Raw genomic sequence first — 13,404 nt, 5'->3', positions numbered from 1 at the left:
TTCAATCTTTGCAGATTCTAGAGTTATCTCCCTTTAATTGTGACATCGTTATTAAATGGTAAAATCGTTTTCTCTGAAAAATATATAAAGGATCTTACATGAGTGTTCATTTCATATTAGGTTATATGAAACGAGTCTTAGAAGTTGTTATTTTTGCGAGCCTTAGCAAGCAAAAATAAAAACTTCAAGAAAAGTTTCATAAAATCTCATATGAAATGAACGTACTTTTTACATAACTACAAATACCTACAAAACAAAGCATTTCACGTCAAAATGTATTCCAAAAATTCAGCAGAGGCTGCCATTTTGTCCTGCCGTCCTCGTAATCCTGACGGCACGTCATTTTTCCTGACGTCATTTTTAGCCCACCATCATAAGATGGTGGGCTATTCAAATCGCCTTTCGTCCGTGGTCCGTCCGTCCTTCCGTCCGTCCGTCCGTCCTTCCGTCCGTCCGTTAACAATTCTTGTTACCGCTACTTCTCAGAAAGTACTAAAGGGATCTTTTTCAAATTTGATATGTAGGTTCCCCTAGGGCCCTAGTTGTGCATATTGCATTTTGGGACCAATCGGTCCCAGGCAGCCATCTTGAATTTTGATAGTTAAAGTTTGTTACCGCTATTTCTCAAAAAGTAATGAAGGGATCTTTCTCAAAATTTCATATGTAGGTAGCCCTGGAGCCCTAGTTGTGCATATTGCATTTTTGGACCGATCGGTCAACAAGATGGCCGCCAGGCAGCCATCTTGGATTTTGATAGTTAAAGTTTGTTACCGCTATTTCTCAGAAAGTAATGAAGGGATATGTCTCAAATTTCATGTGCAGGTTCCCCTAGGGCCCTAGTTGTGCATATTGCATTTTGGGACTGATCGGTTAACAAAATGGCTGCCAGGCAGCCATCTTGGATTTTGACAATTGAAGTTTGTTACCACTATTTCTCCGAAAGTTATGAAGGGATCTGTCTCAAATTTCGTGTGCAGGTTCTCCTAGGTCCCTAGTTGTGCACATTGCATTTTGGGACCGATCGGCCAACAAGATGGCCGCCAGGCAGCCATCTTGGATTTTGATAGTTAAAGTTTGTTACCGCTATTTCTCAGAAAGTAATGAAGGGATATGTCTCAAATTTCATGTGCATGTTCCCCTAGAGGTTTTTTGTATATTGCATATTGGGACCGATCGGTGGACAAGATGGCCGTCAGGAAGCCATCTTAGATTTTGGTAATTGAAGTTTTATTACCACTATTTCTCACAAAGTACTGAAATAATCTGTCTCAAATTTTATGTGCAGGTTCCCCTAGGTCCCTAGTTGTGCATATTGCATTTTCAGACCATTCGGTGGAAAAGATGGCAGATAGGCCGCCATCTTGGAATTTGATTATTGAAGTTTGTTACTGCTATTTCTCTGAAAGTACTGAAACGATCTGTCTCATTGTTACTGCTATTTCTCTGAAAGTACTGAAACGATCTGTCTCAAATTTCCCCTAGGACCTTAGTTGTGCATATATATTGCATTTTGGGGCCAATTGCTGAACAAGATGGCCAACAGGTAGCCATCTTGGATTTTGATAATTGAAGTTTGTTACTGCCATATATCTCATTAAGTAATGAAAGGATCTTTCTCAAATTTTATATGAAGTTTGTAGTAAAAGTTTGAAAAGCAGAGAAAAGATCCATCTTTCCATTGTCAGACGTAGATCATTCTTTGGTGGGTGCCAAGATCCCTCTGGGATCTCTTGTATTGTTTCTGTCTGAGGTCACAATGGATTTACAGCCAATGAAAATTGCTCTAGATCATATTACACTAGTGACTTAAGCAAAAATATTACACAGGCGAAATCACTGAATATCAGGCGGATTATGTGGTAAAATGTGATATGATATCAGATTGAGATTAATTTACTTCACATTCTTGTACTACAATTGGTATTTTATCATGAATTCTTTGTGAATACTTATAGATACAAGGCCATTGTCCATGCCTGTTCTCTGGAGGAAGACTTCAAAGATTTTGTGGACGGAGATATGACTGAGGTAAGATTGATTGGTGAATATGCAAATTTAAAAAAAAATCTAAATCTTCCTATTGGCTGCACTGATGATCATGTGATGAAGTAAACTAAAGAAATAGATAGTGCAAACTTTACATTATATTACTTTGAGGAAAAAGAAGAATATCAGAGCTTTGATTGGCAATTGAGGGTAAATTTCGAGGATGGTTAATTTCTGATGTTTTTTCAGTTTTACTAAAATCCATGAATTCTAAACACTAATTAAACAATTGCTACATTATCATACTATCGTCAGGATTTTATTTACTGTATCTTATCCAAAATGGCACTGCTTTCAAGTTTTTATATTTAAAATTAATTGCAAAATCTTAATATTTAAAGAAATTATTGATAACATTGACACGTCCATTAAAACATCATCTATCTGTGAATATTGCATTTAGAGGAATCAGTGCACTGCAAAATAAATCCATCGTGAATAGGTTCCATTGATAAAAACATGAATACTGCAGTATACTTTGTATATTTTGATTAGTAATTTGAATTTTAAGTGATGATTGTATACCTGGGTATATTTTGTTATAGATTGGCGAGCGTGGTATCAACATGAGTGGAGGGCAGAAGCAAAGGATCAGTCTGGCACGAGCTGTGTACGCAGACAAAGATGTCTATCTTCTTGACGACCCGTTGTCTGCTGTCGACATTCACGTTGGGCGTCACATATTCAGCGAGTGTCTTGCAAAGTGTCTGAAAGGAAAAACAATTTTATTTGTTACCCATCAATTGCAAGTGAGTGATGTTTATAAATTGACAGAAATGGCTCCTCCATGAATATGTCATGATAGTGTCATTAAAATGTCATTAAAATAAAAAAATTGTTAATACAAAATTATTTCATTTAAAGTTTCTAAGAATTAGATATTTAAATTTTATTTTCATAGTTTAACTTTTGATAAGCACTTCATGGGGAAAATAGTAAACTTTTAATTAGCATGAAAAAATGAAATTTTATATAATTACAATGTATCAAATATCCAAAAATTACACGAAGGAAAATTCATATCAAATGATAGTCCATAAATGAAAAAATCTGGCCCAGATGTTTTTGGAGAAAAAATATTCATTTCTGGCATGTAAAAGAAAAAAAAATAAAAGGGAAAAAAAAAGCAATTAAAACTAAGGAATGGGAGTTCTTTTTGCCTGTGCATGAAAATTGTAGAATATCAGAAACAAGAGAACACCACATCCCATAATATACAATGTGGGAATGGTAAGTTTGATATTTTAACTTTCTTTACTTTTTGTTTGAAATTCTATACTGACAACAACGTGGTTTTGTAGTATCTGAGGCATTGTGATGGTATAGTTGTAATGAGTGACGGCAAAATCACAGAGAGCGGGGTACATGACGAACTCACAAAACACAACGGTGAATACGCTAGCCTTATCAGCAGGTACTACTCAAAAGGAGAGAGTGATTCAGAGGAAGAGGAGGAGCAATTCAGAGGTAAAATATCGACCACCAGGATGATAGAAAATTATTTACATTTAACAAAAACTGCAAAATAATTTTAACTTAACATTATAAAAAAATTTGTGAAAAGAATTTAATGCTTATGCTGGTAACATGAAAAAATATCTTTTCATATCCACAAAAATTAAAAAAAAAAGATAAAAATAATTATAATAAATATTATATATAAATGTATTTATACTCGGGTGAAAAAATACTTATAATATGATTTTTTTTCATAACACTATTACCATTAAAAAAAAACAACCGAAAATATCAAGAAATCCACCGTTATTTTGATGTTAAAATAGAAATATTGACGTTGCATATCGATATGGAAAAATAATCTCTTGAGTAAAGTTTGATTTGCAAAACCTTTTTGAGAATCCACTACATGGAATCGCACAGTTTGCAAACAAAATTGCTTTCATACCCCCATGAAATTAGAAAATAGTTACATTAATAATCAAATATTAATTATTTTATAGAAGTTATCCATGACATGTATATAAATTGATTATGTAATTTCAAATTTGTACCTTTTTGCACAGAGAGACTTGGATCTTCACCGAAAAGTCCTAGGAAACGAACATTTTCCGGCACTCAGAATAGAAACTCTGGTATTAGAGAAAGGACAATGTCATCAATTTCTAGCCACTCGCATAGGGGCGGAGCTAACGGTGTAGATAGACAAATGAGCACAATGTCAGCGATGAGTGACACTTCAGGAAAACAGCCTGTCGAAAATGGTAAGGCTGACAATACATATGATATATATATATAAAAACCTGTTGAAGTTCTCAAAATCCTTCTTCCTGCATCATAACTGCGAGCCACACTGAACTGTCAACCATAGTGTTCTATTATTCAATTCTTTTATTGTATATCAAATATCCAAACTACCTTCCCATCGACCTGTGGTCGCACACAGAGCCTTAAGATTTGCTTTGAAAAACTTCAGGGGTGGATATAATGACAGTGATAGTAACCACTGGAATATTGAAGATGTACTATCTATAAAAAGCGATGAAATTAGTTTTAGAGGGTATTTGACAAAATATCAGGTCTTAAGTCAACGAAAATTCTCGTTGTTGATACTACTGAGACTTTGGAGCAGTTTTTCAAAACAAATTGATCAATAAGCAAAGCAGACTTACTGGTATGTCAGTATTTCTAGGGTAGTGGCTGAAGATCTCCTTTACCATTTATTATCAGCAACAAAATTTGCCATCATTCCATAAAAAAAAAAATCAAAAAAAAATCAACATTAAGTTTTAATTTTTGCAAGCATTAGTGAACTAACATCAAAATCTGACAAATGCTTCATTATAAATATATTAACTCTTAAACAGAATATGTCCTGAACAATAAATTGAAAAATTATTTTTGCATATTTTCAGCTGGAAAACTGATTGTGGCTGAGGAGAAGGCAAAAGGAAAGGTGACAGCTCGGACATACTGGAACTATGTGCAGTCTGCCGGTGGGATGTTCGTGGCTGTTTTTGTATTTCTGATCTATCTAGTCAGTGTCGGTGCACAGAGTGGCACAAGTTGGTGGCTCTCGTACTGGCTAAACCAGGGCAGTGGGGTAGGTATACTGCCGCAGCAACACACAAATACATTTCTATACAGGGAGATCTCAAAACGGTGTTTCATTTCCCTGTAACGTGGTGTGTTTCAACTAATCACAGACACTGTTATAAACATGAGGTATAATAATAAATCTTAATTATCACATAACTGTCTAGCCATATCATACGTCCATGTCATCGTAAGACACATGTGTAATAACAATATTTTGACATCACAGGTAGTTTTGACATCATTATTGTCTCAGAAGACGTAAAAGTCACATCCAAGCTAGATTTCTGCTGTTTTGGACAGAGATAAAATTATACTTATAGATCTATTACTAAAATTTATGTGATAAATAGAATCTTACAATCGTGACTATGTAATATGAAATTTATCAAACTTGTTAAATAATAAGATATGCCACTTGCCTAAAGGCTCTTGGCATATCAAATTATTGAGAACTCGTTTGATAAATTTCATATTACATAGCCAATCATATCAGATCCTCTATTTATCTTGATAAACAGAATGATATTTTTGATTGCAGAACACAACAGAACAGGTGTTGATTGGAAACATGACATTTAACAGGACAAGTACGAACATCCGACACAACCCAGAAATAAACTTCTACGCTATGATCTATGGCCTAGGGATTGTAGTGATCATCGTGACAACACTTTTTAGGACTTTCCTTTTCATGAAAGTAAGATATTTTAGTCAATTTCAAATATTGAATATCTTTGTTGTGTATTTTGTTTATCTAGCATAATGTTCTAATAAAGTCACATCTACCTTCATTCTTATGTCAGGTAGAAAATATACTTCTAATGGAAAACTAGTTAGTTTTGTTACACTACACTCCATCTTTTCTTGCTACCGTGTAAATTTTCTTTTAGAAGCCATATCTCAATCATTAATATTCAGAAGACTTCATTCATTAGTCACGTACAAAATATAGGTCACTGACCTAATTTTTGGCCTGCGACCTAAATGTTGCTTCATCAATTTGATATGGTGTCATGTACTTAAAAAAGGGCACTGTGACCTTTACTTTTGACTCTTTGATATCGAATAGAACCACATAGTCGCTGAAGTATATGTATTGTTTCATTTAACTCACCCCTGAAGACACATATAGGCACTTCTAAATCAACGACTTGGCCAGTTCATTATGAAATTCCAGGGATGAATGAATTAATAACTACTTTCTATTCCTTTTCAGGTCACACTTCATGCGTCCAGTAAGATGCACGACACAATATTTAGGAAGGTGCTTTCTTGTCCAATGAAATTCTTTGACACTACTCCAGTCGGAAGGATCATCAATAGGTTTTCCTCGGATATAGACGAAAGTATGTACTGTTGGACTGATCTCTATTAAGGATTAGATATTTCCTTTTATTTGTTTCAGTCCTTTTAATTTATTAAACCCTTCAGCCCCGAAGACGCATTTAAACTCTTCTTGTTCAAAGGTTGGACAAGTCTTATTTAGAATTTCATGGGTGAATGATTTAGTGAATTTGCTGTTTTCTCTGTAAACATATACTGTATAGCGGTCATATTTTGCGGAGATTTTATTTTTGCTTTGTTCGCGGTTCTTCCGAAATCCATGAATTTTAAAGTGAATAGTCGGGCAAAGGAAGGCTTAAGTCGGAAAAATGGTGTTAATATATCCAGTATAATTGCTTATGAAATGGAAAAATAAAATATCCTGTCAAAATCGCTCTGCATGCGAAGAAATTAATTTATAGTAAAGGAATCCTAAAACTAAATGGCAATTACTGTAATGGGGCTTTCCATAATTTCAATGGTCTAAACTGGACAAAGTAAGCACAATTTGATTGTCATTTTGATATGTAAGGACTTTTGGAAGGCCAATGAACGCATTTATACTGGTTTTCATTGCCCGACTATGCACTTTAAACACTAGCAAGATATCTTGCACAACACTGAGAAGTAACGTTATCAATAGATAAAACTCAACAATTTCTAGTTCCTGTTGGTGGGTAATATCGGAGATATAGATAGATGTTTTAGCCGCGCATCAAGAGACATTACTATGGTGTACAGTGTATGTACGTGTTTATACCTAGACGATTGTCTGTAGACTGAGTAAAAATAAGCCAAGATCACATACGGAAAGCATACAATTTATTACTAACAGTTGATCACTAAGTACATTAGTATGATCTGTTTTGTACTATCAGTTCTACTTCAGTGATTTCTTTTGAGTGAATGCTCTGGCACATAACGACAGCTTTCACTCAGGACAAGATTAAAAACATATGTGTTGACAAGCGTACATACATATGTAGTTCTTTTTCAAAGTTGATTTTTCCTCGTATCAAATTTTAATGTATAATGTACAATGTAAATAAGTTTTAATAATAGTGATTTAAAACAATGTCAATGTACAAGCTATCCGCAAAATATCTGGAGCAGGTGTAGCGAAAATTAAACCTCTGCAAATATGTTCTGTAAGCAAAAATGTGAAATATTGACCCAGCAAATTCAAAGCGCTATAGTGAAGAGGTGAGAAAGAATGACTATTACATATGTCACAAAACGACAGATCTGAAATGTTGAAATTATTTATTAGCCCACCATCATCAGATGGTGGGCTATTCAAATCGCCTTTTGTCCGTGGTCCGTCGTCCGTCCGTCCTTCCGTCCGTCCGTTAACAATTCTTGTTACCGCTATTCCTCAGAAAGTGCTGAAAGGATCTTTCTCAAATTTCATATGTAGGTTCCCCTAGGACCCTAGTTGTGCATATTGCATTTTGGGACCGATCGGTCAACAAGATGGCCGACAGTCGGCCATCTTGGATTTTGATAGTTGAAGTTTGTTACCGCTATTTCTCAAAAAGTGCAGAAGGGATTTCTCTCAAATTCCATATACAGGTTCCCCTAGGACCCTAGTTGTGCATATTGCATTTTGGGACCAATCGGTGAACAAGATGGTCGACAGGCGGCCATCTTGGATTTTGATAGTTAAAGTTTGTTACCGCTATTTCTCAAAATGTGTAGAAGGGATCTTTCTCAAATTTCATATATAGGTTCCCCTAGGGTCCTTGTTTTGCATATTGCATTTTGGGACTGATCGGTCAACAAGATGGCCGACAGGCGGCCATCTTGGATTTTGATAGTTGAAGTTTGTTACCGCTATTTCTCAAAAAGTGCTGAAGGGATCTTTCTCAAATTTCATATACAGGTTCCCCTAGGACCCTTGTTGTGCATATTGCATTTTGGGACCAATCGGTCAACAAGATGGCCGACAGGCGGCCATCTTGGATTTTGATAGTTGAAGTTTGTTACCGCTATTTCTCAAAAGTACTGAAGGGATCTTTCTCAAATTTCATATACAGGTTCCCCTAGGACCCTTGTTGTGCATATTGCATTTTGGGACCGATCGGTGAACAAGATGGCCGACAGGTGGCCATCTTGGATTTTGATACTTAAAGTTTGTTATCGCTATTTCTTAGAAAGTACTATAGCGATCTGTCTCAAATTTTATATATAGTGTGTTTGAAAAAGTTTGAAAAGCAGGGAAAAGATCCCTCTTTCCATTGTCAGACCCAGATCATTCTTTGGTGGGCGCCAAGATCCCTCTGGGATCTCTTGTTGTTAATACATGCATAAATACCTCTGGGTCTTTTGTCCTTATTTTAATAGCTGCAATATTGTAGCTCAAAAGACTTTTAGACAGAAAATGGTGTCGTCTTTAGAGCTACAATTGGTGCCTATTACTGCTAATGTAGCAAAGAAATGATTATACAAACTGTTTATAAACCTTTTGCATTTTATCGTACTTGTTTGATATAGCTTACCTACTAGAAAATAAAACTGAACCACATAAAATATAAAATTCTCATCGAGGCATTATTTTTTTACATAATACACATGAAGGTCTTTCTGAAACGAATTTATACGGCAAGTCCACAAATTGTGAATTTGACTTCTTGTAAGCAGTATGGTAGATATTAAGAATGTTACTTATGTTTGTTTTGGACAAAAATAATATGTAAATGCATGTATACGCATAAAATAATTGGAAACCTACAACTGGGATAACTGTTGGGTCATAAAATGGTAAGTAATATAATCATTATGATACCATTATAATTCTATAACCTATTTATTTTCTTTTATTATCTACACAGTTGATATCCGTCTGCCTGGAAGTGCTGAAGTTTTCCTTATGAACATTCTCACCATCATCTTCGCCCTAATCTCCATTTGTTACGTGTCCCTGTGGTTCCTCATCGCCCTCGTACCGTTGATCGCATGTTTCATTGTTCTTAATGTCATATTTACTTCTGGAGTCCGAGAACTGAAACGATTGGACGCCACAACACGATCTCCACTTCTCAGCCATGTGACGGCTTCTATACAAGGAATTTCTACTATTCATGCTTTTGGAAAATCACAAGAATTTTTAGACAAGTAGGTTTGATATTATAATTTTTCACTGTTTCTCTGAGAAAAATGAATCTTTAGAAACTGAACACTCTAGTCAGAAATAATTCAGATCCAAACTAAAGGGATTTAACTCTCAAGATCATATAATTGATTAAAGGAGTTAAATCATATCTAAAGGGAGTTAACTCTGATCCATCCAAGGTAGATAACTCTAAAATTAATATCATCCACTCAATGACGTTAACTTTAAAAGCTCATAAAATCTATTCAGGCAAGACAAGATTCTAGCACATCTGTATAACCCATTAACCCTATATAGGGAGTTTGACTCCATAAGCACCCTTTAGCATTGAAACAAATGCTGAATTCTGCCTGTTGTATTAAGTCTAAAGTTGTAAATGTATGTATGTATACTAATACATACCATTATTGTTGTAGATTTCACCAGTTGATGGACACCAATACTGTACCATTTTTCCTGTTTTATTCGTCTAACCGTTGGCTAGCGGTCAGACTTGACCTACTTAGTGCAATTGTGATAGGAGTGACCGGACTCCTGGTCATTCTGACGTATGAAAGCATCACCCCGGCTTTAGCGGGAATGGCCATGGCCTTTGCTATACAAGTAGGTTCTGAGTGTTTTTTATCATGATCAGTAATAATTTGCAATAAGTCGATATTGTAAATCTACTTTCTTTCGTGTCTACTAAATTTCACGATTTCTTTTTGAAAATAAGTTTGCGAAGATTTTGCGAATTTAAAAAGTATTACTAAATAAAAGTATTTACATTTACTTTATTTTTATACATTCATGGAGATAATCGTTTGTGAATTTACTGTCACAGTGATTGTGAAACTCGCAAAAATAAATTGTACACGAAAGACAGTTGATTTACAGTAATTAGTTTCAAATTGATAGCTAATCATCAGTCTTTATACACATATTTCCTGAATAATGAATAGTCAGATCTTTGCAATATATCCAGTATTGAATACTGATTAACCAATTAATTTAATTACAGCTATCTGAATATTTTTTTTTCATTGTAGATGACAGGCCTTTTCCAGTTTACAATCAGACTTGCTATAGAAACCGAGGCTAGATTTGTCTCTGTGGAGAGACTTCAACATTACTCCAAGGTAATCTAAAAGTGACTTATTTCTGAATATTGTGCTCTCTTAAATATGGGGGTTTCGAGATCCCAAAACGACGTGTGTAAAGTACAATTTACCCAAGTTGTTTTGGGATCACGATCTTGAATTGTACTGTGGCTTGTTGTTGTAGGAAGTGGAGTCCGAGGCACCGGGTGTCATCAAGAACAATAGACCTGACGCCAAATGGCCATACGACGGTGTTATAACATTTAAAAGAGTAAAAATGCGCTACAGAGAAAATCTACCCTACGCTTTAAAAGGAGTTTCATTTGAGGTCCTTCCTCGAGAAAAGATTGGTATCGTAGGAAGATCAGGGTCAGGTAAGTCCTTACTGTTAATTCAGGGTAAGGTGTTGCTTTAGGTGTCAACTCCATTAAAATCAGTAATCATAATTTATCTAAGGATTGAATCTTGCTTTGGTCAATTTCATGGGGTGATGAAGTGAGTTGCTTTTGAAACAGATTTAATGAACTGAGTGGTTTTTAATGGTCACATTTCACAGGATTTTCATGTAGAAGTTTCATGGGAAAAAGAATAACTCTTAGTTTAAACATTTATAAGCTTACATACAGTGTGATTATATCTACATTGTTGTAAGCCTACCGTAAACTAACCTCCTTTTGCGGCTATTAAACTTTGCAATTTCGGTTTCAAAACAAGTTCGCAACAATAAACATAATTTTGCGGATTTAGAAACTGAAAAGAAATTACTATCCATATAGGTGATGAAGAGGTTCTTTCGCAGAGATAAATTTTTGCAAATTTACTCGGTGAATTCATCGCAAAAATAAATCACACCCGAAAGAACGTTGGTTTATAGTTTTTGTTTTAAATTCAGATCGCTGTACGATAGATTTTTCTATTACCAGGTAAGTCTTCCCTCGTATGATAGATTTTTCTATTACCAGGTAAATCTTCCCTCATATGATAGATTTTTTTTCTATTACGAGGTAAATCTTCCCTCGGATGATAGATTTTTCTATTACCAGGTAAATCTTCCCTCGGATGATAGATTTTTCTATTACCAGGTAAGTCTTCCCTCGGATGATAGATTTTTCTATTACCAGGTAAATCTTCCCTCAGATGATAGATTTTTCTATTACCAGGTAAATCTTCCTCGGATGATAGATTTTCTATTACCAGGTAAATCTTCCCTCGGATGATAGATTTTTCTATTACCAGGTAATCTTCCCTCGTATGATAGATTTTTCTATTACCAGGTAAATCTTCCCTCGTATGATAGATTTTTCTATTACCAGGTAAATCTTCCCTCGTATGATAGATTTTTCTATTACCAGGTAAATCTTCCCTCGTATGATAGATTTTTCTATTACCAGGTAAATCTTCCCTCGCGTATGATAGATTTTTCTATTACCAGGTAAATCTTCCCTCGTATGATAGATTTTTCTATTACCAGGTAAATCTTCCCTCGTATGATAGATTTTTCTATTACCAGGTAAATCTTCCCTCGTATGATAGATTTTTCTATTACCAGGTAAATCTTCCCTCGTATGATAGATTTTTCTATTACCAGGTAAATCTTCCCTCGTATGATAGATTTTTCTATTACCAGGTAAATCTTCCCTCGGATGATAGATTTTTCTATTACCAGGTAAATCTTCCCTCGTATGATAGATTTTTCTATTACCAGGTAAATCTTCCCTCGTATGATAGATTTTTCTATTACCAGGTAAATCTTCCCTCGTATGATAGATTTTTCTATTACCAGGTAAATCTTCCCTCGATATGATAGATTTTTTCTATTACCAGGTAAGTCTTCCCTCGTATGATAGATTTTTTCTTCCCGGTAAATCTTATCCATTTCCAGGGGCTCTGATCACTGGGGGCAGGATCGGGGCTCCAATAGGGGAAATAGATAAATCCTATGAATCGCTACTTGACCTAGAGTTCTCAGGGATTTTAAAAATTTGGCCAACAAACATCCTTGGGGAAGGGGAACAGAACTTGTATGAATTTAAAATCTGATTCAGAGATTTGACGGGGCCCAATATAATAAGGTAAATCCATAAAACGCTACATTGTCACCGATATTCTGCATGGATTGTAACCAAATTTGGCCACAAACATCTTTGGACCAAGGGGGAACCTTGTTATAATTTTTGGCTGACTCCCATTGTGGTAGAAAGTCAGGGCTTTCGGGCGGGGCCCAATAGGGGAAATAGAGGTAATCTTAAAATGGCTACTTATCCTAGAGTTCTGCATGGATTGTAACCAAATTTTGACCAGAAACATCCTTGGGGGAAGGGGAATGAACTTGTATAAATTTTGGCTCTGATCCCCTGGGGGCAAGAGGGATGGGGCCCAATATGGGGAAATAGAGGTAAATCTATAAATTACTTGTCCTAGAGTTCTGCAAATGTAACCAAATTTTTTGCATCCTTTTAAGGAGAACAGAAAATTGTAAAATTTTGGCTCTGACCCCCTGGGGGCAGACTCACCCAATTAGAGGTAAATCCGATAAATCGCTAATAGCCATATAGTTCTGCTTGGATTTTAACCAAATTTGGCCCAGTATTCCTTGGGGTTAACAGAATTTGTATAAATTTTGGCTTTGAATCTTGAGCAGAAAGAGTGGGGCCCCAATACAGAATTAGAGGTAATATTCAAATTCCTTCAGAAAAGAAACAATGAACTTGTATTCAGAACATCCTTTCCATCGGAAGTATACAAACCAGGTGATCGATACAAGGCACTCTTAGGCCTTGTTCTATT

At 35.4% G+C, this 13,404-nt stretch overlaps 1 protein-coding gene across 4 annotated transcripts in view; it reads left to right on the top strand.

Moving 5' to 3' along the window:
* The window catches only part of LOC138307308 (ATP-binding cassette sub-family C member 5-like), a 43,024-nt gene extending 31,347 nt beyond the window's left edge, over positions 1 to 11,677 (top strand). For 2 of the 4 annotated variants that reach the window (XM_069247966.1, XM_069247967.1), the window contains exons 17-27: positions 1,956 to 2,028; positions 2,592 to 2,795; positions 3,348 to 3,513; positions 4,071 to 4,268; positions 4,920 to 5,107; positions 5,642 to 5,800; positions 6,320 to 6,449; positions 9,258 to 9,540; positions 9,955 to 10,141; positions 10,567 to 10,656; positions 10,802 to 11,573. In XM_069247966.1, coding sequence (XP_069104067.1) covers positions 1,956 to 2,028; positions 2,592 to 2,795; positions 3,348 to 3,513; positions 4,071 to 4,268; positions 4,920 to 5,107; positions 5,642 to 5,800; positions 6,320 to 6,449; positions 9,258 to 9,540; positions 9,955 to 10,141; positions 10,567 to 10,656; positions 10,802 to 11,032 — 1,909 coding nt within the window. In that variant the 3' untranslated portion in view covers positions 11,033 to 11,573. Of the gene's footprint in view, positions 1 to 1,955; positions 2,029 to 2,591; positions 2,796 to 3,347; positions 3,514 to 4,070; positions 4,269 to 4,919; positions 5,108 to 5,641; positions 5,801 to 6,319; positions 6,450 to 9,257; positions 9,541 to 9,954; positions 10,142 to 10,566; positions 10,657 to 10,801; positions 11,574 to 11,621 lie in introns of those variants that run through there. The other 2 variants (XM_069247968.1, XM_069247965.1) reach the window with 2 other exon arrangements.
* The last annotated feature ends 1,727 nt before the right edge of the window (positions 11,678 to 13,404 follow it).

This window comes from Argopecten irradians, chromosome 14 (assembly GCF_041381155.1).
Source record: "Argopecten irradians isolate NY chromosome 14, Ai_NY, whole genome shotgun sequence".
NCBI lineage: Eukaryota > Metazoa > Mollusca > Bivalvia > Pectinida > Pectinidae > Argopecten > Argopecten irradians.
This window is presented reverse-complemented; position numbering and strand designations above follow the sequence as displayed.